At 46.3% G+C, this 25,242-nt stretch overlaps 1 protein-coding gene across 1 annotated transcript; it reads left to right on the top strand.

The window, feature by feature from the left end:
* Window positions 1–32: 32 nt before the first annotated feature.
* LOC135189952 (DGAT1/2-independent enzyme synthesizing storage lipids-like) lies at window positions 33–20,550 on the top strand. The gene is made up of 7 exons (XM_064170755.1): window positions 33–121; window positions 4,423–4,753; window positions 7,865–8,029; window positions 13,403–13,596; window positions 16,545–16,605; window positions 18,156–18,295; window positions 18,393–20,550. Exons 2-7 carry the CDS (start codon window positions 4,426–4,428, stop codon window positions 18,495–18,497), a joined length of 993 nt encoding a protein of 330 aa, XP_064026825.1. The 5' UTR covers window positions 33–121; window positions 4,423–4,425; the 3' UTR covers window positions 18,498–20,550.
* Window positions 20,551–25,242: the final 4,692 nt, after the last annotated feature.

Here is a 25,242-nt window from a genome sequence, read left to right as displayed (position 1 = left end):
GCCGCCCTAGCCTGGCCGCCCCGCGGGCACCCGGCCTCCGCGGGGGCGGCGGGCGGAGAAGTAAAACCAGGCCCCGTGAGGGCCGCGGGGCTGGAGCCGGAGCCGCCGCCGCCACGGGAAGGTGAGCAGGCGCTGGCGGGTCGGGTGAAGAGAGTGTCTGTCCGGTCTGGGGCTGGAGCCTGGGCCGCCGCCGAGCCCGGGGCCCGGCTGTAGTTACACGGTCGGGGCGGCAGGGACTGCGGCCGCAGCGCGGTGCGGGAGAGCGGCGGCGGAGCTGGGGAGCCCGGCGGGGGCTCAGCTGCGGCAGCCGGGCTGGGGCCGTGTCCTTGTCGGAAGAAACTCGACCCCTGTGCAGCCTGCTGCAGAGGAGCCGCGGTCTCGCTGTCTCAGGGGCAAGGAGCAGGCCAGGGCTCGCTTCAGAGCCGGGGCACAGCCGCCTCTGGCTGCCAGCCCCGCTCCAGCTGCGGATGCCCTTAGCAGGGTTATCAGGGTCCGCTGGGCGTGTGTGCGAGCGGCGGCACTGCTAATTCTGATGCTTTGCAGCGCTTCTGTAGCTTGGAGGTACCGAAACGTTCTGCAGAGGTTCCACTTAGACGTTTCTTGTGCTGAAATTGCCTGCTTTGAAGCATTAGATGCTGCTTGCCGTAGCTGGTGCTTCTAGAGTCATCAGCAGGGGCTCAGCTATCCCCCAGGGTCTGCTGGCCGAAGCTGGAGACCACTGTTGTAATTTGGGTCAGGATTTTTCTGGGTCATCTGCTAGAAGTTAGTGGATGGAGTTATCTGATAGCTTTGTTTGCACTTTACTGTCAGAGTAGAGCCTTCAGCCTAAGTCAGCATGTGCTGTAATTAGCCAAATGAGGAGTTCCATCTTTTTCATCTAAGCAAAATAAATACAAGCTGCTCTGCTAGGAAGCTGAGCTTAAAGGAGGAGATGTTTCATTGGAGCTGCACGACAGAAAACGTGTGAGTGATGGCTGTTAACATAAGTCCTTTAAGGGTATGCTCGTGTTACAGAGGGGTTCTGCCTGTAAGCTGGCTAAGGGCTGCTGCTGCACCCCAATATAGGTTTGAGTTTTGGCAGATGGCAGAAAACCTCTGACAAGGATGGAGGGGATAGCCTGGCCTTGCTGGGATGAGGTTCTCATCACAGGGACATTGCTGATGTTTCTAGAAGACACTGTGCTTGTAATTTTAGCTGCTCTGGCAGTCAGAGTAGACAGCTGCAAAGTTGGAACAGGCCAAAAAGATGTTGTCTTTTAGTAGCATGTAAGAATTGTGGTGGACCTTTATTCAGTTTGGAGGTGTTCGAGACCAGTTTGGATGATGTTCATGCCTTGAGCAACCTGGTCGAGGGGAAGGTGTCCCTGCCCATGGCAGGGGGATTGGAACTAGATGGTCTCGGAGCTGCCTTCCAACCCAAACCATTCTGTGAATCTGTGAAAAGCATTTTCACCATGAGAGTGGTCAGGCACTGGATTAAGGCCTCAGAGTAGCAGTGGGATCTCCATCCATGCTGATACTGCAAACTAAACTGGCTCTGTTCACGAGCAACCTGATCTGACTCCTTAGTTAGCAAGAGGTTGGACAAGTGCTGTGCAGTGAGTCCTTCCAATATATGTTGTAGCCAGGTGGGGTTGGTCTCTTCTGCCAGGCAAGCAGCAACAGAACAAGGGGACACAGGCTCCAGTTGTGCTGGGGGAGGTCTAGGCTGGATGTTAGGAGGAAGTTGTTGGCAGAGAGAGTGATTGGCATTGGAATGGGCTGCCCAGGGAGATGTTGAAGCAAAGCCTGGCTGGGGCACTTAGTGCCATGGTCTGGTTGCTTGGCTAGGGCTGGGTGCTAGGTTGGTCTGGATGATTTTGGAGGTCTCTTCCAACCTGGCTGATTCTATGCTTCTGTGTTATTCTATGATTCTCTTCAAATTGAGGAAGCTCTGTTGTTCAGAGGAGGGTTGACTATCCTCCAGAGAAGACAGGACTTTAGCTGTTCCCTGTGTTTGGCAGCAAAGATGTCAGATTTTAGTTCCTATTACAGATCAGATGTGCAAGTAAAGTTATAAAACTGTGATGATTGCATTTGAGGTATTGCATCTACCACTGCAGGCAAAGGGCAAGTAATATTTTGCAAGGGCTGACGTGTGTGGACAGGACTTTAAATTTACTTGATGAGGATTTTGTGTTTGGAGAAATCCATAAACAATTTAACAGGCAGTGGGCAGGAGAGTATCATTTTAAGTAATCTTTAAAGCTACATAATCACCTCTGAGCTTTGAAAAATGCTTCTGTGCCATAACCCCTGCTCCATATTGTTCTCCAGCTAGTAGGTGGAACCGTTGGAGAAGTCCAGATACAACAGTCTGATAAATACTGTAGTGTACTTGGTCTCACAAGCTGTCTTTCTTGTCCTTGCTGTGGGTGTTTGCTGCCTGACAGGTTCTGGAGTTCGGCTCTGGCAACTGGAATGAGAAGGAGCTTCCTTTTGCTCTCCCACAGGTCTCTCTCTCTCCTCTCCTTCTCCCCCACTAATTCACACCCCCAAACACACATGCATGAAATCAGTGAAGTGCATGTCACTAATGCTATGTGCTTGGACAGCACTGAAGGTAGTCAGCTGCTCCTCACTTTGTCCACAAGAACACGCTGAGGAGCAAAGTGTTGTAAGCCTGAATTAGTGGAAGAGGCATGGATTGTGAGAGCAAAGTCCTTGTCACAGCATTGGCTTTCTTCTTTCAATAGGAGTTAGCTTGAGCAATGTGGGTAGAGGCCAATTTCAAACAGAAAGAAAAGGAGCATCCTTGCTCTGTCAAAATGAGAGGGAAAATGGTGAGAGAGTGAACGAGTTCTGCTCTAGTACATGTTTCAGTATCTCACAGCAGTGGTGGAGTAAAACTGGTCTCCTTCCTGATTCTTGTCATCGAGGTTCTGATGGTGTCAGCAAAACCACCTCCTGAATTTCAGTCACTTGGTTGCCCACAAGAACAGGGCAAGAGTAAAGGAGGAGTAGACTGCAATCATTAGTGCTGTAAATCATGTTTTAATCAAAACCCAAACCCTAACAACCCCAAGCTTGGGTTCTTAAAGAAATTACAGTTCTTATATCCATTTTTCTCTACAAGCCTATGTTAGTGTAGTTGGAACATGTTTTTCTTCCTGCTTCTAAGAGTTACTTCAAATCTTGACCAAAAGTTTATTCTAGACTAGGATCACTTTTTTCCTAGACTAGCATCACTTTTTTTTTCTAGACTAGGATCACTTTTTTCTAGTCTAGGAAAACTTTGTTTCCCCCCAAAATACCATTTCCTTTGGTTTGGAACTGTAGATAGCCATGTGTACAGGTTGTGTCAGGTTTGGAAGATGAAGGGAACAGCAGATTTTCCTCTAAATCTTCCAAAGCTAAGACAAAAGTGTTGCTCCAGGGCTGCAGAAATCCTCAGGAGGGCTAATCTAGACTGGAGATCAGGAAGAAATTGTTTACAGTGAGGGTGGTGAGACACTGGAACAGATTGCCCAGAAAGGTTATCAATGCCTCCTCCCTGGAGCTGTTCAAGGCTAGATTGGATGAGGCCTTGAGCAACCTGGGCTAGTGGAAGGTGTCCCTGCCTGCGGTGAGGCAGGGACTAAATGATCTTTAAGGTCCTTTCCAATCCAGCCCATTCTGTGAATCTATCCTATAAGTCTGTGAAATAGCAGCTCAGAGAGGTCTAGCCCTGAAACTTAGGAGTTGGTGCTGGAAATATTCTTAAAGACAGAAAAGGTAAAGCCAAAGCAGAGCTGTTGAAACTTCTGGAGGATTTTCTGTGATCTTTTTCCTTGCTGTTTCTGCTGCCTCTCTGTGTTGTGCTCTTGGGACTTGGTGTTTCACTTTCTGTAAACTTCTAGGTCGAGTTAAAGGTCTCTACAAGAGTGAGGTTTGCTTATTTAAGACCTCCTGAGTCATCCTATGCTTGTGGATAGTGAAAGTGTCCAGTAGATATTTTATAGCACTGGATTTGAGATTGTAATAAGTGCTTGGGAGAAGGTTCAGAGCATGCTGTGTGAACCAACAGATGAACCTAATCAATACAGCCCTCTGAAAATAGAAAGTGCAGTGGAAATAGGTGTTGGTGACATCAGACATCTTCTGCATCTGCATAAATTGAGCAGCTTGAGATTAAAATCTTAGCCTGAGATGAAGCAATTGCATTCCTTTTCTCAATTAGAGTTGTCAGCATTTGCATTGCACAAAAGAAAAGGACTGAAGAAAACAAAGCAGAAGTTTTGCTGCAGGACCCATTCCGTTTCTAATAGGTGCTGCTGGGGCGTGGGGTGAACGGGATGAGGATAAAATGCATCAGAGAGGAGTTTTCTATGATGAAAGAGTCCAGGCAGGTCTGTCTGTTTTGAGGATTTATTAATCTGCTGGCTTTTGTTTTTAATTAACCAGGAGATGATAGGTGGAAATGCATCCTGTACTGCAGGACCAATGCCTATGTCCTACTTGACCTGCCTGACTTACATCCTGGGAGAATGGACTGGCGTGGAGCATATTGAAGATTATCTGAGTTATGCAGTCTACCTTTTGTGGGTGCTTTTGCCACTGGCAGTAGTTTTTGTACTGCCAGGAAGTATTGTCGTCCTCTTTTATACTTCTATTCTCCTCCTTCATATTTATAAAAGGAAGAATGAACTAAAGGAAGCTTATTCCCATGATTTTTGGGCTGGTGGAAAACAAATGTTGGCAACCCTATGGGATGGACATGGAAGAATATGGCATGGTAAGCAAGATATGACATTAAAACCTGGTGAAGCTCCTATTCCTGGTTTACCTTTCAGGGTTAACAATGTCTACCTGATTATTGGTGCTGAAATTGAAAACCCAGGCCAGTTTTTTTCCTTTCCTTTTCTCAAAGACTGTCAGTGGTGCTTTGGGAGGAGAAAAGCCACTGAGACATCTTTTTTTTTGGATGTGTTGTGGTTGAACCCCATCTTGCCAGCTCAGCTTGTTCCTCCTGATGGGATGGGGGAGAGGATCAGAAAGGGAGAAGACTTGTGGATTGGGAAAAAGATAGTTGAATAGATAAAGCAAAAGCCATGCACTGCAGGAGAGCAAACCAAGGGACTCATTGACTGCTTCCCATCAGCTGGCAGTTCAGCCAGCTCCAGGAAAGCAGAGCTCCATCATGCATCAGATATGTGGGAAGACAAATGCCATAACTTGTAATGTTCCCCCTGTTTCCTTCATCTTCTCCTCAGCCTCATATGCTGACTCTGATGTCATCTGGTCTGGAACATCCCTTTGGTCAGCTGGGATCAGGTCCCCTCGCTGTGTCCCTTCTTCTCATACACTCCCTTTCCTAACTCCTCATGCACCCCCAGCCTACTCACTGGTGGTGTGAGGAACAGCAAAAGCCTTAACTCTGTCCAAGCACTGCTCAGCAGCAGCTAAACCATCCCTGTGCTATCAACACTGTTCCCAGCACAAACCCAAACCATCACCTCATACCAGTCACTGTGGAGCAGAAAATCACCTTTACCCCAGCCAAACCCAGTACAGGGTGTAAAATGTTTTGTCTGAGCCATTTATTCCTTTGCTGCTGCAAGATGAGGTCTTTCATCCAGTTGCCTATTTATGCATTTTTTAATTGCTGAATTAATTTCCCCCCCTTTTTACCACTAGATTTCCTCCTTCCAAAAAGACCTGCAGTGTTTGCTCTGTTAAAAACTGGATCCATTATTTCAGAGCCAACATAGGAACACTGATGGTTAATGCCAGTTCCTTGGTAGCCAGCATGTCAGCATCATTTAATTGCACTTAGGCAGTCATCTGCATACAGTGCCAAGGAGCACTTAGTTCATGCACTGCTTGCTACTTAGAGCCCAGAACTGTTACAGGTCCCTACTTTTTTCTTTTCTTTCTAGGTGTTTTTGACAACTGCTTTCAAAACTGAGGGCTCTCTTCCTTGTCCTTCTGCTATTATTTCTTACAGAAAGACAGACTTAATAAGTGATTTGGCTTCTCCTTTCTAAGGAAATCATAAGCCTCTTTCAGAACCATTCAGTCTAGATGCAGCTAAAGGTGAAAGAGATGTTTAAGAGCAATTTACATAAAGAACAAATCCTTCTTGAAAATCATCTCTATTTGTTCTCTAGTCAAAGGGAAGAGGGTTTTCAAGGCATTGATAACCAGATGGTGCAGAGGCTGTATCAGATAGGCTTTGTAAGGCTAAGATGTAACTTTCAAATCTGGCAAAGTACACTAGACCAAAATCAACAGCTACATCAAAGAGCTTAAAATGCTCACTTCACAAGGAAAAGCTATTGACTTTATTTTTCTTTCCCATAAGAAAATGATTTTTAAGGCCTTGGCTCTTTTCATTCTCTGTAACTTTTTCTTTTTTATAAGGTCTAACTTTTTATTTGCAGAGGTAAAATTCTTATCCAATCTCTCATTGACAGTTGTGGCTTTCTTCTGCCCTGCCAACTGCTTCCACATTCTCTATACAATTCTCTTCCTAAAGGATGAAATGGTTTGTGATGATATTTTTTCCCCTGCTTTGTTAATCAGTATATCATAAGAGGAACTTTTCACCCTGAGTCTCACAGCATTGCAAAAAATAAACCTGACCAAAAATAACCTCACACTCGGCCCCAAACTGGTGTGTGATGCCTTTGAGTTTACATACATCATACAAGTGCTAGATGTAGGTATCATTCTGGTTATGGAGCACCATTAGTGATCACCTGGGATGGTACAGATGAGATGTTTGCAGTGTATTCTAGCACCATGGGTCTAGAAAGTAAAACAGATCCATAGAATGGTTTGGGTTGGAAGGGGCCTTAAAGATCATCTAGTTCCAACCCCTAGGCAGGGACACCTTCCACTAGCCCAGGTTCATCAAGACCTCATCCAACTTGGCCATGAGCACCTCCAGGGAGGGGGCATCAACAGCCTCTCTGGGCAGCCTATTCCAGTGTCTCACCACCCTCACTGTAAACAATTTCTTCCTGATATCCAGTCTTAAGTTTGCCCTCCTCAAGAGGAAGAAGGACTTCATAGTTAAAGAAGAGTAATGATGGAATGGTAATTGCAGACCTGATGAACTTTGGAAGAAGTGGCAGGCTTTGGGAATGGGATTTTTGTTGTTGTTGTTGTTGTTGTTTTCCTTATTTAAAAGCCCCACAAACGAGGTGCTGCAAGAATACTGCTCGCTGTTAACTGAATACATTTCCTACTGATGTATTTGGCTGTTTTGTGTTAACTGCAAATATTCTGCACTGTTAACTTCATTGGTTCAGTGGGAAACTGGTGTGTTTGGGTTTTTTTGTATGTTGTAATTAAACATGTGAAGCCCCAAATAGCTTTTAGCACTTTGTGCTGGAAAAATGGAGCAAGGGTAACTCTGAGAGAAATAACAAAGCATCACACCCCTGATTAGAAGGAGACATGTAAATGGATGTTGGCACATCAGATCTTCTTTACCAGGTACTGGTGGCAATGAGCTTTCAGTAAATACTAGCTTGAAATGTTGTGTTTCACCACTGCAATCCTCACTTTGATTTCTCTGGAGTGATTGATCCAGAGGGCTCTGCAGCCTTGAAGATAGGGAACCTCAGGAGAAATGATACAGTTTAAGGCAGTGAGACACTGGTTTGATCTCAGAGATTTTTTTGTTCTTTCTTTAAATGTGACTCTTCTGCTTTAAAACTTGAATTCACTGTGAAAGCAACTCAGCAAATGCCACAAGTCACCTCTTGACTTTTTAGTGGTGGCTTTGCTCTTACTATCAATTGCTAACATTGTCACTCTGCCAGCTTGCCCTGGTTTAGTTTCTGTGGGATAGAACTGTACCAAACTTGACATCCTTTGTGCCTTTAACTCTTACCAGGTTATGAGCTTCACGGGACTGAAAATATTCCTGAAGGACCAGGACTTATTGTGTTCTACCATGGAGCTACTCCTGCTGACTGTATCTATTTCATGGCTAGACTTCTGATAGAGAAGAAGAGATCCTGCTATGTAGTAGCTGATCATTTTGTCTTTAGATTACCAGGTAACTTACTTCATTATCAACAATCGGTTTGGGAACTCTACTTAGTTATTTTTACAGTGTAATTGATAAAAGCTGTGCCACGGGAGCACAGCTCTCAGCAGGCATTCAGCCAAATACAGTGGAAGTGCTGGAGTACAGCTCTTTCTAACTTGTTCTCTACAAATAACAGGGAGTTTACAGACTGGACCATGCAAGGATGAGTCATGCTTCTGGCTGAGCAGCACCTTCCTTGTTTGAAGGCAAAGAGAAGGTTGCAGGAGAAACCGATGTCTCTGTATTGGTTGCTAGCAATGACTTCAGTAAGATCATAGAACCACAGGATGGTTTGGGTTAGAAGGGACCTTAAAGATCATCCAGTTCCTACTCCCCTGCCATGGGCAGAGACAATTTCCCCTAGCCCAAGTTGCTCAAGGCCTCATCCAACCTGGCCTTTAACACCTCCAGCGAGGGAACATCCACAGCCTCCCTGGGCAGCCTGTTCCAGTGTCTCCCAACCCTCACTGCAAAGAATTTCTTCCTAACATCCAGTCTAATTCTGCCCTCTTCCAGCTCAAAGCCATTGCCTCTTATCCTGTCACTACAGGTCTTGTAAAAGGTCCCTGGCCAGCTTTCTTGTAGGCCCCCTTTAGGTACTGGAGGGATGGTACTGGGAGATGGTTCTTTATTTTTATTGAAACAGGCAGAATTAGTGATGTTAACTGATAGAGAAACACATTTTTTGCAAGTAGTGCCCTTGAAGCTGACAGTATCAGCCTGGAGACACAATGCATTTTTGTAGTCCACCCAGCTGAGTATGGTGGGCAGTGGAACCTGTCCCCAGGAAGACTGTTTCAAGTAGAATCCTTTTTGGAGGAAAGCTGTAGAAATAACCCAACTTTGTGTAAAAAATGAAGCATGAAAAAAATTGTCTGGACAGCCCAGTGAAGAACACTGTTGATTGGAGTGATTAATGATGTGAGGGGTTTGGGTTTTGTGTGGGTGAGATATTGCTGGAGTGTGTCCTCTGGGTTGATCAGTGGGCTGGAGCACCCTTCCTATGAGGACAGACAGAGGGAGTTCAGTCTGGAGAAGAGGAGGCTCCAAGGTGACCTTCTTGTGGCCTTCCAGGATCTGAAGGGGGCCTACAAAACAGCTGGGGAGGGACTTTTCAGGGTATCAGGGAGTGACAGGACTGGGGGGAATGGAGCAAAGCTGGAAGTGGGGAGACTCAGCCTGGATGTGAGGAGGAAGTTGTTCAATGTTGAGAGTGGTGAGAGGCTGGAATGGGTTGCCCAGGGAGATGTTTGAGGCTCCATGGCTGGAGATGTTTAAGGCCAGGCTGGATGTGGCTCTGGCCAGCCTGCTTTAGGGTAGGGTGTCCCTGGGCATGGCAGGGGGCTGGAACTGGCTGCTCCTTGTGGTCCCTTCCAACCCTGACTGATTCTATGATTCTACAGTAGTACTCAGTTCTATTCCTGAGTTCAATTTGTGACTAAAAGCCTTGTAATTACTTTCATGAGTTTACAGGAGTCTTCTGTAGTGTGCTGATGCTTTTAGTAGGAACAGTCTTATCAGAAACCTGGCCTTTTGCCACTGTGGTTTTATTGCAGCCTTATCCCTGAAAACTGAACTTTTTCAGGCTGATGACAGCATGGCGTTGCCTCTGCAGCTGATTTTGCCAACAGACCAGAGTTTGTTACTTGATTATCACATCTTTTGCATACAGCTGACTAACAGAGCCTATTTGATCACTTAGATTTGGCTCCATGTTATAGCTGTTAATACTTGTGCACAGTTGTTTATCAAACGGGAGGTTACTTTGGTTTTCTCTATTTCTGATTGAAAATAAAGTTCTAGGTGTGAGTATACTTAGGAGTCCCCTAAATGGTGCTCAGGAGCATTGCAGAGGCATCTGGCTGAAAGGCTGATCTGGAAGGATTGGGTTCAGCAGTGAAGTGTCTGACTAACAGCTGATTTCTACGAGCATTCTTCAGGGTTGTTATTGGGACTGGAGCTGATTGATGTTTTCACTGCATGCCTGGGTGAGAGGAAATTCACTGATGATACCAGACTGGGAGAGCAGTTGATATGGTGAGGGTTAGATCTGGGATTCAGAGTGACTTTGCAGAAATGAACTGGCACAGCAAAAGCAAGTGTGAATTTGGGCAGTTGAGATGGAACAATCCCAAGTGACAGTAGCTTGGGTAGAAGGTGGCTTTGCAGGAAAGGACTGTGACAGTCTAGAACAACAAGCTGAGTGAGTCAGCAGCTTGCCCTTGCAGCAGAGAAGCTGATCTGCATGTTGAGCTTTTTTTAGCATGAGTGTAGCTTGCAGGCTGAGTGAAGAAGTTTTTCTTTTCCCCTTGGCTTGGCACCTGTGCAAGCACATCTCACTGTGTGGGGTTCAGTTTTGGACTGCCCAGCACAAGACAGATATTGACACACCAGGGTGTGTTCAGTGGATGATGAAAGGCTGGAGCACACAATGCATGAGAGGCTGTGGGCCTGCATTTGTGTGGTCTGCACCAGCTAAAGGTGGGGAAAGGTGTCACTGGTGTCCTGATGGGATGGAGAAGGGGAGAGAGAGGCTCTTTCACGGGTGTGCAGCAATAGGATGAGAAGCACCATCAACAAGTTGCAACATGGGCAACTTTTATTAGTTGTGTGGAAAGACCTTTAAGCATGGGGGTGATCAGACACCCGAGCAGATTGGCCAGACAAGTTGGGGAATCTCCATTGCTGGAGACTTTCAAAACGCTGCTGGGTGAGGCCCTGAGCAGCCTGATCGAGTTGGACCCGCTTTGAGTGGGAGGTTGGACTAGATGACCTTCAGAGGTCCCTTCCAACCTACATAGTTCTCTGGTGCTGTGGGTGAATTTAGTCTATTCAGGGAAGACAAACCCAAATAGTCCAGATTATCTGAGGGATAATCTATAACTGGCAACCCAGGCTTGGGTCTCGGTGACTTGAGTTGCTGCTTCTCTTGTGACCAGACCAGCAAGACTGCCTTAAGTTTGTCCTGGGACAAAGGCTGCCCTGTCCTGAGCAAGTCTTCCTGATCAAGTCTTTGACCCCATCTGCAAGGGGTCAAACATCTTTCCAGTGCTTAGTCTTGGAAGATACAGCTTGAGAACTTATGGAAGGGAATCTAACCTAAGAGGAGACCTATTGAAACCTGCTGAGCGTTGTCTTCCTTTTGTGTCCACACAAAGGAAGTGATTTCTTCTCTCAGTTTATGCTTAGCAATACTCTGTGTGGCTCTGTTGCTTGCATTTTGGGCCAGAGGGGTATGAGATAGCTCCTGTGGCTTTTTTCCCTTTTTTCTTTGAGATACTGGAGTTTACTCACAGAAAGAAACTCCACATTCCAGTGGTTTCTAGTTCTTCTACAGAATCATCATAGAATCAATCAGATTGGAAGAGACCTCCAAGATCATCCAGTCTGGGTGCCACTTAGGGATACATGGAATTCTTTGAGGCTGAATTAAAAGAATCTCTTTTCCCAAGGAATTCACTGAGGACTTGGACTGCACTTGTGTATGGGCCTTGTTTGCTTCCTAGGGCCATCTGGGAGGCCCCTTTAGAAGGTTACCTGCCAATCCTTTCCCTGCAGTTTCCCAGAGGAGAGGAGCTGTCTGTTACACACACAATGTATTGCAGTGTGTCCTGTGGACTGGGTGTTCTGCAGAACCATACGTGGTTGCCTGCAGTCATGGAAGGTTGGATTCAGTGCCCTAAGTGATCTCCTCTCTGTGGTCTTAAAGGTCCACCAGAGAAAACTGATGACATCCTTGCCATCACCAGGTAGCTGACAGAGTATGAGACAGGTGTAATACAGCTTGTGCTCTGCTCTCATGTTTATGAACAGACCTTAATTGTGTGTAGATTAAATCAGGAGTAGTCATACCCACACCAATTACAAGGACTAGTTAGAGATCAGAGTTTAGTTAAGAACAAGCTAATGATATGTAGCCTCCTGTTCTCCTTCCCAAGCCTGTAAGAGAAGGCTGTTAAGAGAAGAGAGATTTCTGTCTTCTTTTTTTTTAGCTGTACTTTGGATTTTTCTTCAGTGGATGTGTGTATGACAAACATGTGGCTACTGGGTTAACAAAATATTCATTGGTTAACTTCTGGTTAAAAAATGAAGGTCAAACTCTGCTAGGTCACTTCTGTGTCCTCCTCTGTGGCTGATAAGATTGGTTGCTTCAGTGAAAATCTTCTAGAAGGAGAAGCCATAGAATGGTCTGGGTTGGAAGGGACCTCCAAAGGTCATCTAGGCCAACCCTCTCTGCAGTAAGCAGGGACATCCTCAACTAGCTCAGGTTGCCCAGAGACATCTTTCCCACACTGCTCAGTCATCCAATGTTCCCATTTTTGTATGCAGCACATTTAGAGTTTCTTGAGTGAAGTGAATTGGTTTCCTGGGCACAGCTTTCAGACAGTTCCCTTCTTGCACCTTAGACTACTTGTCTAAGTTGATCAAGTAAGTGTCATAGAATCATAGAGTGGTTTAGGTTGGAAGGCACCTCAAAGCTCATCCAGTTCCAACCCCCTGCCATAGGCAGGGACACCTCCCACTAGAACAGGTTGCTCAAGGCCTCATTCAACCTAGCCTTGAACAGCTCCAGGGAGGGAGCAGCCACAACCTCCCTGGGCAGCCTGTGCCAGTGTCTCACCACCCTCACTGGAAAGAGCTTCTTCCTAACATCCAGTTTGAATCTCCCCTCTTCAAGTTTAAACCCATTCCCCCTTGTCCTGTCCTTACAAGACATTGTCAATAGTCCCTCCCCAGCCTTCCTGTTGGTCCCCTTCAGATATTGGAAGGCCACTATAAGGTCTTCTCAAAGCCTTTTCTTCTCCAGGCTGAAGAGCCCCAATTCTTGTTGCTTGTCCTCATAGCAGAGCTGCTGCAGCCCTCTGAGCATCTTTGTGGCCCCCCTCTGGACTCATTCTAACAGTCCCATGTCCTTTTTGTTTTGGGAGGCTCCAGAACTGCACACAGTACTCCAGATGGGCTCTAGTGAGAGCAGAGTAAAGTGTAAAAGAGTCAAAGTGTCCTTCCTAATCGCCAACCTAAACCTCCCCTGGCACAATTTCAGGCCTTTTCCTCTTACTCTGTCACCCGATAGAAGAAGGAAGAGTCCAACCCCCACCTCACTCCAACCTCCTTTCAGGGAGTTGTAGGGAGCAATGAAGTCTCCTCTCAGTCTCCTCTTCCCCAGTTCCCTCAGTCACTCCTCAGAGAACCTGCCCCCTAGACCCTTCTCCAGCTTTGCTGCCTTTCTCTGGGCACACTCCAGCAGCTCAGTGTAGGTTTGTTGCGCTCCGAGATGGGAATCTGCACTCAGTGGTACTATGAATTAACCTGTCCTTATTTGTTATCTTAACCCTCCAGGTTTTAAAATATTACTTGATGCACATGGGGTTATGCATGGACCAAAAGAGGAGTGTGTCAGAGCCCTGAAGAAGGGCTGCCTGTTGGCCATTGCCCCAGGAGGCGTTCGGGAAGCGCTCTTCAGTGACGAGATGTACACAATCATCTGGGGCGATCGGAAGGGCTTTGCTCAGGTGGCCATCGATGCAAAAGTGGTAAGTGGGAGAGGTCAAGGGGTACAAGCAAAGAGTGCTGTTTTAGGAGTGTGGCTCCTAGGGAAAGCTGGTGTTTGTCATGCAGTTGATGTTACATTGCTGAATGGCATGAGTGTGGTCTGCTTGCTTTCACAGCTGCTTCTCAAGACTCTTACTGTTGCTTACAGTGAGGTGGTTTTGGAGTCAGCTTAGAATAATGTGGTCAGGAGAGGCAGAGTTTAAAAGAGGGAGAGGTAAAACAGGACTTAGAGGCAGTGCTTGAAAGCCTGATAAGGTCCTTCCTCTTTTATATTGCTTCAGCTTTGTTTCACTCTAAGAGGAACTCTTCCATTTTACACCCTTCAGACCCCCAGTGGAGGTGTTTAAGGCCAGATTGGATGAGGCCTGGGACAACCAAGCCTAGTTGAGAGGCATCTCTGCCCCATAGCAGGGGGGTTGAAGTAGATCATCTCTGAGATCCCTTCCAGCCTAAGCCATTCTATGATACATTAGAATCTTGTGCTGTTTTACACAGGGTGAGGATTGTGCTGGCTCAACCCCTGGCTAGAATGCTTGGGAAGCAACCAGAGAGCAACATTTCTGCTTCCCCTACTGCTGAAGCACAGTGACCCAGCAAGCCCAGACTCACTGGCACTATGTCTTGGCATTTTGTGGTGCTGAGTGTTGTCTTATTCAATAACAGCAGGAGATGCTGTTCAGTAGTGTGAGGTGTCTGTTCATTTCCAATCTACAGCACTGTGCTTGGTCAGCAGGCAGATAATTATTCATATGGGACCAACCATGGAGGGTGTAGAAGTGCCTGATACATTTAAATTGAAACTGTTTTAGCAACCATATCAGAGTCCCTCTCCCTCTGTAATTGTGCTTGAAAGATGTGTGCATGTGTCCATAGATCTGCATGTACCTAATGGAAAAGTAAGTCTCATACCAAGAGTTTTCCATTTAAGTACTGTCAAAGAGTAGTTGCATCTCTGATCTTTGTCCAGAAATAGACTCAGTTTGTTAAGACCCAGTTTTAAGTGTGTCTCACTTTTCTCAGGAGGAAAAGAAGACTTATTTAAAGCAGGATGTTTTTAACAGATTTAGGTTTTACTTGTGTCTTGTAGTAGCACATGAAAGGCCATAGCTCAGATTCAGTCATGTTTATTTGTTTTAATGTATTTTCAGTTCCCTTTATGCACTCACAAAGGCTTTACAGCTTTACCTGCCCCTGAAAAGCCCCTGAGAGGTGCAGTAGAATAAGAACAGTGTCAAAGGCAGGCTGAAAGTGGGGAAAATATCTTTATTTAGATTAAAGATTATCTTCAACTCACCTTTAATCCTGAGCAGTTTGTTACCATCCACTTCAGGCAACTGCAGTTTTAATCTCTGTGGTTGCATTGCATTATTTACAGGCTCCCCACTTGCCTCCCTCCAACCCCAACTTCATACCTGTCTGAGAAGTTTCATTTGCTGGAAATAATCCAAGTGTTTGAAAACCCCACTAAGAATTCTGTGTTTCTGAAGTGCAGTGTGTACATGACATGGCACTAAAAATCTTCCTCTAGTAGTTGCCCCCCTTCTGGTTCTTTTAAGTCTTGACAGCTGTTTGCAATTTCAAAACCAGCAATAGAAACTTGAACTGTTCAATGCCACTGCAAATCTTCATCAGCAGAGTGAATGGTGGCACATGTATTGGCTGTGGCACATCCTGTGTGTCAGCTCAGCAAAGATGCATCAGACAGGGTTGAGGTCCCAGTCCTGTTAGATCAAAGAATTACACAGTATTAACTAGGTTGGAAAAGACCTTTTGAGGTTATCAAGTTCAACCTATTACCTAACACCATCTAATCAACTAAACCATGACACCAAGTGCCACATCCAGTCTTTCAAACACTTCCTGGGAGGGTAACTCCACTACCTCCCTGGGCAGCCCATTCCAGTAGCCAGTCGTTCTTTCTGTGAAGACTTCTTCCTAACATCCAGCCTAAACCTCCCTGGGCACTGTGTGAAACTGCATCCATAACTACAGGTCAGGTGAGAGTTTATGTGGCCAAGAGAGCCAATGGCAGCCTGGGCTGGCTCAGGAGCAGTGTGGCCAGCAGGACAAGGGAGGTTCTTGTGCCCCTGTACACAGCACTGCTCAGGCCACACCTTGAGTGCTGTGTCCAGTTCAATTCAAGAGAGATGCTGAGGTACTGGAACATGTCCAGAGAAGGGCAGCAAGGCTGCTGAGGGGCCTGGAGCACAGCCCTGTGAGAAGAGGCTGAGGGAGCTGGGAGTGTGCAGCTTGCAGAAGAGGAGGCTCAGGGCAGAGCTCATTGCTGTCTACAACTACCTGAAGGGAGGTTGTAGCCAGGTGGGTTTGGGCTCTGCTGCCAGGCACCCAGGGACAGAATGAAGGGACACAGCCTCAAGTTGTGTCAGGGGAGGTCTAGGCTGGATATTAGGAGGAAGTTCTTCCCAGGTTGAGTGATTGGCATTGGAATGGGCTGCCCAGGGAGGTGGTGGAGTCACCGTGCCTGGAACTGTTCAAGCAAAGCCTGGCTGGGGCACTTAGTGCCATGGTCTGGTTGCTTGGCCAGGGCTGGGTGCTAGGTTGCACTAGATGAGCTTGGAGGTCTCTTCAGCCTGTCTGACTCTGATTCTATTCTATGATTCTGTTTAAATCACACCTCTGCAAACTGCTCTTAGGCAAGGGGAGACCTAAATGCTCCATAGGTTCTAAAATCTTGGCCTGCTTTAGGATTATGGACTTGCTGAAACAGGCACTCCCTGTAATCTCATCATCTTCTCCAGCTTGAAACCTCACAGCAGAAGCTTGCAGGAGAACTTCAGAACACGTTGCTCTCTAGATGTCCTTGTCTGAGGAACACTTCTGAAATAAATTTGCTCGTTGCCTTTAAATGAGATAGAAGTTTTTAGTGCTCTCTTTGTTACATTCTTAATCACTTTTTTTTCCCTCCTAGCCCATCATTCCTATGTTTACACAAAATGTCCGAGAAGGCGTTAGGACATTAGGAGGAATAAGTAAGATATTTGTTCTTTTACTTGCTGTCTGTAGTTTATCTTTCCCTATGTGTTTAGCTTATCTCTCTAGAAGTAATCCCCACACTAATTGCTCTCTGGTAGCGTTCAGAGATGTTACTAGGATCTAACATCAGCATTAGATGTGGCGTGGGCTGATCTCAGCTGTTCTCCACAGAGCAGTCTGCCTTCACAGATGCTGTAGAAGAGGGGGAAAAAGGAGCCAGAAAAAGAGGCAAATAGGTTTAGAGCACTTTTATTCTCTGCCTCTATCTGCTCGGCCAGCTTTGGGTTTTCTGCCCTGCTAAGAGGCAAGCAGGAGTTTGCAGCTGACCTGTAATCTCTTTAACTGTCCTCCCAAAGCTCTGTGCTTGCACCTCTATCTGCTCTTAAATGTTGATTGGTTTGAAATGTATTTAATCTGTACTTGGTTTTCTATTCAGCACTAAAACTGTGGCTCCTCAGAGAGCCTTGCATTTGCCTAATCTCTTTCCTCAGCTCTTTGACACTTCCAACACAGGAGTAGATGGGTGTGTATCTGAAGGGTTCAACTCTGGGCTGATTAGATGCCCATACCTCTGCTGATCTGCTGGTGATTTATATTCCCCAGCTTACTAACTAGCAGAAAGGGCCTAAACAGTCCCCTCCATGCCACATGTCCTGCCACCTTCCACTAGCCCAGGCTGCTCAAGGCCTCATCCAGCCTGGCTTTGAACACCTGCAGGGAGGAGACATCCACAGCCTCCCTGAGCAACCTGTTCCAGTGCCTTGCTACCCTCACTACAAAGAATTCCATTCTAATATCCTGGCTATTTCTGATCCCCTCAGTGGAGGGCTGAACAGAGCACTCTTCCAGCCCACTTCTTATGCCAACCTGTAAAATCAGCTGAACTGTAACCTGTTCTGCATAGCTTTGCCTTCCTCTCCAGAGATGCAGTTACTGGGTTTTTCTCCTTTCTTCTTTTGCATCTGTTGTTTGGAGGAGAGATTTCACACCGAGTTAGGGTGGAAACAAGTCTGGAGTTAGCTTCAGGAGGCCTGCAAGAAAACCAAGAAGGGGCTTTTTTTCAAGGGCTTGTGAGAAGCAATGGGTTAAAGCTGACAGAGGGGAGATTTAGACTGGAGATTAGGAAGAAATTCTTTACAGAGGGTGGTGAAACACTGGAACAGGTTGCCCAAGGAGGTTGTGGATGCTCCAGGGCCAGGTTGGATGAGGCCTTGAGCGACCTGTTCTAGTGGGAGGTGTCCCTGGCTATGGCAAGGGGCTTGGAAATAGATGATCTTTAAGATCCTTTCCAACTCATCCCATTCTATGCATCTGTGATTAACACAGTTTTGAGGAAATGAAAGCCAAGGGTAGAACAGCACTGGAGATGTTCTTTCAGAGCCCTGGTTGGGAGCTCCATCGCTTGAGAAGTCAGCTGCAGTTTTAAGACGTAGAGAGAAAAAAAGGTTACAGAATAATCTCAGTCTCTTTGTTTTGTTTTGTTTCTTTGTTTGTTTGTCTCCATTTTCCTTTGTCTGCTTTGCCCCTGATTGTTTTTGCTCCTCAGAAATCCTCAGGACACTCTATGAACGCATCAGACTGCCTATAGTTCCTCTGTATGGTGGCTTTCCAGTCAAGCTTCGGACATTTATTGGAGAGCCCATCCCATATGAACCAAATGTAACTGCTGAGGAACTAACTGCAAAGGTAAGCTGGGTGTGCACGTGGAGATAGAAACTGTCTTACTCTCTGAGCAGTGCAGAGATGACTTCATATGACCTCAAACTTTTCTCTTTCCCTACAGACAAAAGCAGCACTCCAAGCTCTAATAGAAAGACGTCAGAAAATACCAGGAAATATATTTAGGGCTTTGATGGAACGATTTCAAAGACAAAAGAAAGATGATTAAGATCTTCTGAGCAAACAAACTACTGTTTAACTATAATGTTCTTAAAGTCATATTTGTAACTTATTCATTCTTCTAATGGTAGGTTTGAAATATTGTCCTCATGATACTGCTGTGTAACTGAAGATCTAAAACACTTGCCCCTGCCCTTCCCCCCCTGTCCAGTGTCAAGCTCAGGAACCCGAACTTCAAATCATTCAAGAGCTTAGTTTTCAATCAGTGCATTCCTACCTTGGAAGTGTGTTTTTAAGAAGTGACACTGCAAGTCTTTTTCTACATGATCTCTTGTCTTTTGATTTTGTTTCCCCCACGTGTGGTTGTTTTTTAACCTGAGTGTCAGACCTGCTGTAGAGCTAGAATCTTACTGTCGTGATCAACGTTGCTGTCCCCAGGTTTTGCAGACCACATGAATGCTCTCCAGCGTTTATAAAAGCCTTCTTTAGGTTGTTACTCTCGAGCTGTTGGGAAACTGGTTCTGTGGCCTGCAGAACCCCTAGAAACACCAGCAAAACCCAGTTACAGTGTTCAGTTTTACTGGGGGAGCACAGAAGGAGCTTGGAGGAGTGAAAATTGGTCTGAGAACTGCTGTGAACTCAGGAAGTTTGTTAGGGAAACAGCCTCGCTGCTGTGAATGAGAAGCCGACAGCAGAGCTGCTGTTCCAAGCTGACCTGTGTTGGAGATCTGCCCTTCAGCTGAGAGCTGTCCTGTGTTCTTCTCAGTCAACCTACAATTCCTCCTTTCAGAGAGTGAGGCAAGCATTTAAACTTGAAGTAGTGGAAAGGAGAGCACCGCTTAGTAACGTCAGTCCTAAAGCTTTGTTGTGAAGGAAAGACCAACATTAGCACAGCGCTCCTTTTAAGAGCAGTAGTCCTTTTGAAAGCACAGAGAGCCATTCCCAAGTAACCTGGAGCTAACTGTGAGCTGTTCAGTGCCCATAGCCTTCAAACAGCTATTTGGCTAAGTTATTAAAGCAGGGGTGAGAGGGAAGTCCTTTACACTTAAGTGAAAAGAAAGGAATGAGCAGGAGAGAGCTGCAGGGTTGGGCTTTTGTGCACTCAGAGTAAATGATACTACTCTGGGGTGTTTTTTTTCTGAACCAAAGCCAAATAGGAAATACCTGAAATATTTCTTCTGATTGCCAGCAAGTTTGATTTGCAGTTCATAAATTAACATCTGGGAACTCTTTAGTTTTGGGATGAAGACAGATTCCTTCAGGAAAGACACAAGAGGGTTTTGCTTTATTACATGAGCTTCTTTCAACAACCAGCCAGATAAAACCCCAACGACCCAGCTTTGTGTTCTATTTAGTATCCATCCCTCTCCCCATGTAAGGGTATAATTGCTTTATACCCTTTTAAATGTGTAAATTAGTGATGATAAAAGTGCATGTGGGTGATGTCTTCTGTTAGAAAAACATCACTTTCTGGGCAAGAGTTTATAAATGATAGTTTACGACAGGACCAAGCTTACTTCTGTGATGTTATTTTCTGTCAGGGGCATTTTGTGTGGCGTTGAATTAAATTTCCTGGAGGTTGAAGAAGAATCATGTTAGATTAAAGCCCAGATCTGAAGTGATTTCAGTGGCTTCAAGGTAATTTGAAGGCCAAGTTGTGTTCTTCCAATTGATCAGGATGTTTTAAAGAGCTATTAGGTTAACAAAGTGTGACTTTAAAAGTGATGATGCCTAATCCCTACATTCCTATATCAGAGCAGAACTTCAGTATGACTTTGTTGTCCATCCTGAGGAAAATGCACATCAGTCTCTAGTGTGAAATCCTCAAAGGCAGCTGCATGTATTCCATATAGGTAAAAAAAATCCAACTCTGAGGTTCTGTGAAACAGCCATTTGGGATCTGAGGTTTTGTAGAATGTATTTTACTAGCTCTGTGGGCTGTTGGATGAGGTTTTGTCCCTTTCAGTATTGAATGATGATTCTAGAATCTGAAAGGCAGTATTGTTGATATTTGTATAGGCCTTTCATATTTATTTCTATATATATATATATAAAAAGATGTAAAGAAGAAGACACCTTTCGAATAAAAGCGACAACTGGAACAGGCTTTGGAGGTTTTCTGTTGGGGTTGAACCACAAGAGGTGATCCATGGCCAGTCCTGATGAATCCTCAGTGCTTTTGAGCATACCCTTGAGAGGTATGATGTAGAGAATCATAGAATGGTCTGGCTTGGAAGGGACCTCCAAAGGTCATCCAGTCCAACCCCGTCTGCAGTCAGCAGGGGCATCTAAGAGCCTTGTTGAGCCTCACATCTCCAGGGATGTGGCTTCAACTGACTCCCTGGGCAACCTGTTCCAATGTTCCACCACCCTCATAGCAAAGAAGATCCTATGACCCAGGTTCCTCTTGCCTAGTGACTGTAAAGGGATGGAAGAATCAAAGCCTCAGAAGGAATGAGTCAAAGGAACAAAAATTCAGACAACAGTGGGTAAAGGACAAAAGTCACATTAAGAGTGAGACCTGAGGTTCAGTAGTTGGAAGCAGTGCTGCAGGAGGCTTCTGGAGCAGGCTCTGCAGTACCACTTCAGAGATTCCACAACAGAAAGCATCACAAGCACTGACTGGTGAGGTTTGTGTATACACACTTGGGGTATGAATGACTGCTTGAGCTGATGGAAAAATGAGGCAGCCCTGGAGAGAGACAAGGTTATAAACAAGGCTTCCTTGTACTGGCTGTTGGGCAGAAGGAATTGAATGGAAATTTTAGCTGCATTAGGCTAGACCTGGTTAACCTCTGGATAACTAAGGCCATTCCAGGTGTCTCCATGCAGGCAGCAGATGGAGGATACACCTTTGAGAGTTGGAAGTAGAAGCAGACTGACTGCTGTACTGACAGCTCTCTGTCGTTATCGCTCAGCAAGACCCAGATCTCCTGCTGACCAACTTACTGTCCTGTTGTGTAATAGCAGAGCTGAGTTTGAACAGCTATTATTAGGATGCTTTGCTATGAAATTAATCACTGCAAGCGCAAGGCAGTGCAGTTAATCAGCATTGTCAACACAGTGGTGTGGCTCATCCGGTGCTGGGTTTGCTGTACCATTACGTTGCTTCATCCGATTACTCTGGAGAAGGATACAGATGTGGGGACACTTTGGTGTGTTAGCTGCATGTAGTTTAATCCCTGTTAAGCCCATCAGAGATGCTAGGCTGCTTTCCTGGTGTTATTTTTGCACCTGAAAGTTAGCAGGACCAAAGAGTAAACATGGAAGGGCATGGCATCACTCCATCGGTGTGGTAGCGCAGAAATCGCTGTTAAGTAAGACAGTTCTCCAAACATGTCTGCTGAAACTTCATGAGGCAATCTGATGTCACTCACTGGCTCAGATTGGGTCACTTCACCTCTGTAAAGGTCCTTGCCAGCAGGAAAGAGAATCACAGAGTGGTGTGGATTGGAAGGGGCCTCTGAAGATCATCCAGTCCAAAGAGGTGGGGTTGGGCTCTTCTCCCAGGCAACCAGCAACAGAACAAGGGGACACAGTCTCAAGTTATGGCAGGGGAAGTCTAGGCTGGATGTTAGGAGGAATTTCTTGCCAGAGAGAGTGATTGGCATTGGAATGGGCTGTCCAGGGAGGTGGTGGAGTCACCATCCCTGGAGGTGTTGAAACCAAGCCTGTATGAGGCACTTAGTGCCATGATCTAGTTGACTGGCTAGGGCTAGGTGCTAGGTTGGACTGGATGAGCTTGGAGGTCTCTTCCAACCTGATTGGTTCTATGAATCCCCCTGTTAAAGCAGCATGACCTGGAATGAATCACCCAGGAACATGTCCAGGTGAGTTTTGAAAATGTCTCCAGAGAAGGAGGCTCCACAACCTACCTCTCTCAGCAGCCTCTTCCAGTGCTCTGCCACCCTCAAAGTGATTTTTTTTCCTTGTGTTTATGTGTAACTTCCTGCACTCCAGTTTGTGCTCTTTGCCCCTTGTCCTGTCACTGGACACCACTGAGAAGAGTCTGCCCCCATCCTCCTGACACTCTCCAGAATGTATTTCTACAACAAATTAATGATGTGAATGCCTTTTTGGATAGATGTACTTCAAATTCAGAACCAGCCAAACCAAACAGCAGTCTCCACACATATGTCTCATCCTGGGTTATTTGCAGTATCTGCTTGTTTGCTTTTTTATTCTGGGGGGGGGGGGGGGGGGGGGTGGTTGTTTTTACTGTATTTTGAGTGGTTTTGTTTTGCACAGACACTTGCAAATTCACCACTTGCTGCCTTGGATTCTGTCACAGCCACAGACTGAGTGCACACCATATGTCGCTTCCCAAGATGTTTCTAAGTTGTTAGGATGAGCTCTTCGTGTCAGAAAATTGGTCACAGAAGTGTAATAAACTTTGGAACTCCAGGGAGAATGTCATTAATTTTTTCTTCTCCAGCAGAAGTGTTTGCCTGCATTTCTCACTTTGGAGTGTGTGTGCATCTGAAACGTTACAGGGAGGCAAGATGCTATTTGGAATTAACATCAGGCTGCCTGCACAAGGCTGACCCAGTGGTTTATTATACTCCCACCATGGAGCTGAGTTGGCTGTTGCAGAGACAGCTCTGCAGACATCATAGAATCAACCAGGTTGGAAGAGACCTCCAAGCTCAGCCAGTCCAACCTAGCACCCAGCCCTGCCCAATCAACCAGACCATGGCACCAAGGGCCCCAGCCAGGCTTTGCTTGAACACCTCCAGGGACAGCAACTCCACCACCTCCCTGGGCAGCCCATTCCAATGCCAATCACTCTCTGCCAACAACTTCCTCCTAACATCCAGCCTAGACCTGCCCTGGCACAACTTGTTATTGTGTCCTCTTGTCCTGTTGCTGGTTGCCTGGCAGAAGAGCCCAACCTCACCTGGCTACAGCCTCCCTTCAGGTAGTTGTAGCCAGCAATGAGGTCTGCCCTGAGCCTCCTCTTCTCAAGCCTTCTTCCATCAGAACTTCTTACCATTGTCCTGCTGTCCCCCCACTCACCACAACACAGATTCTTTTGGAAAGTCAGGGGAAGATGAAATTGTATTTCTTATAGCTTAAATCTAACAGTATAAGGAGAAATAAACTCCAAGAGAAATAGAATAACCTTAAGGAAGATGGGGAAGGGGTCAAGCAGTGGTGAAGCAGCAGCAGCCAAAACAGCAGCAGGGGAAGAGAGCAGCAGGCACAGCTGAAGCGGCAGAAGGCAGCAAGGGGAAGGTCCAAGCTGTGCTTCTAGACATAAACCTCTTGATGCTCCAGTGAAATGAAGTTAACTTATCCATTGCTGCCATTCTCTGGCCTACCCCTAGAATGGTCACCTATGGCTCAAACGGCCACAGCCATCTAAAACCCACTCCCCTGACATCCAGCAAAGCTTTCGAAGCCTCCTGTCCCTTCAGAAATGGATTCGTTTCCTTCTGCTCACCAGGCAGTGGGTTAATTTTTTTACCTAGCAGGCAGAGCAGTTGCAGGCTTGCTTGGTTAATATTTCTACTGTAGATTTTCACATTCCAGACAGAATTTTTGGTATTTTGGTCTTGCTTTGTGAGAATGAGCTTGGGAGAAAAGTTTGACTGCAGCTTGGCTCAGTCCCTGAAGATGTCAATGAAAATAGGAGCCAAGTTCCACAAGTGAAGCAAACACACCCACAACCCTGAATAGTTTTGGAATCCTAATTCTGGATAATCTTGGGTTGCATTTGTAGAAGTGAATCCAGGCTGCCTTTCCTCTTTGCAAAACCTGGCACTGGTGTGGAAGCAGCTCTGATGGTTTTTTTCAGGGCCAAAGTTGCCATCTCAGTAGAGCAGTGTTTGGGAGGGGCAGCCTCAGGAGAAGGCTTCAGCAGCCCTCAGGGCTTGTCTGGAGTGAGCTGTAAGCCAGTAGACTAGTGGAAGGTATTCAGCAGTCAAGCTTGCTCCCAGGCAGCAGCAGCACATCAAGCGTTGCTCTTTTCCCTCAGAAGCAAGCCAGCAGTCGTGCTTGCTGCCCAGTTCCTCTCCTTCTCACCAGTCTTGGGCTAGGTTCTTTCCTGGCTGCATTCTCGTGGGCTGCCCACCATGCTGCTTGGGAATCACTCAGGACAAGGTTTGGATCACTGTACAGCTTTTCCTCTGCGGGGGAGCAAAGCAAGTTCCAGCACCTGCAGCCACCATGCTGCTGTTTTCCTTGCAGCAGGGGAAGGGGTAGCAGCCCAGCTGGTCCAACCACCCTGATTTCATTGCCTCCTGGCCACTAAATGTACTCCCCAGTTCAGGGCTGGCTTAGGTGTGGCCAGACACTAGAAGTTAGAGCTGAGGAGCTAACCTGCTTAAGTTCTGGTCTTTGTGCATGTCCCACCACTACCTTTAAAGTCCCCAGAGAGAGCAAACCTTGTAAGGGAAGACTTCTAAGAGGTGAGAAAGCTTTACAGAGGCCCCTCTGGTATTCTGTCACGCATGCAGTGTGAACAGACCCCGTTTCTGGGAGGCAGTAAGCTTTCTGCAGAGCAGCTGTAAGAAGTGGACCAACTGATGCTCTTGTACTGTGCCATTTAGCCCACCTTCTGGTGCAGCAACAGGGCTGTACATGGAGCTGCAGTGGTGCTGAACGCACCGCTTTCAAGTTGCTTTGGTTACTCCATGCCTCATGGCAAAGCTCTCCTCTTGAGTCAGTAGATTTACCATTTCACAACCATTTCAAACTGGAAGATGGCTTTTGTTGCTGTCCCCAGCAAGGAGAGCCAGGAAACCGTGGCACAGGGGCAGCTAAGCACCCACCAGCACCCAAAAATCACACTT

This window comes from Pogoniulus pusillus, chromosome 34, assembly GCF_015220805.1.
Source record: "Pogoniulus pusillus isolate bPogPus1 chromosome 34, bPogPus1.pri, whole genome shotgun sequence".
NCBI classification, from domain to species: Eukaryota; Metazoa; Chordata; class Aves; order Piciformes; family Lybiidae; genus Pogoniulus; species Pogoniulus pusillus.
Note: the sequence above shows the minus strand (reverse complement) of the source record. Positions and strands in the feature narration are given on the sequence as shown.

What these genes read in the sequence shown, in the direction of transcription:
- LOC135189952 (XM_064170755.1), top strand. Translation starts at nt 4,426, where the DNA reads ATGATAGGTGGAAATGCATCCTGTACTGCAGGACCAATGCCTATGTCC. An exon ending in TGGCCATCGATGCAAAAGTG is followed by an intron (nt 13,597 to 16,544) that starts GTAAGTGGGAGA and finishes TTTCCCTCCTAG; the next exon opens with CCCATCATTCCTATGTTTAC. An exon ending in CTGAGGAACTAACTGCAAAG is followed by an intron (nt 18,296 to 18,392) that starts GTAAGCTGGGTG and finishes CTTTCCCTACAG; the next exon opens with ACAAAAGCAGCACTCCAAGC.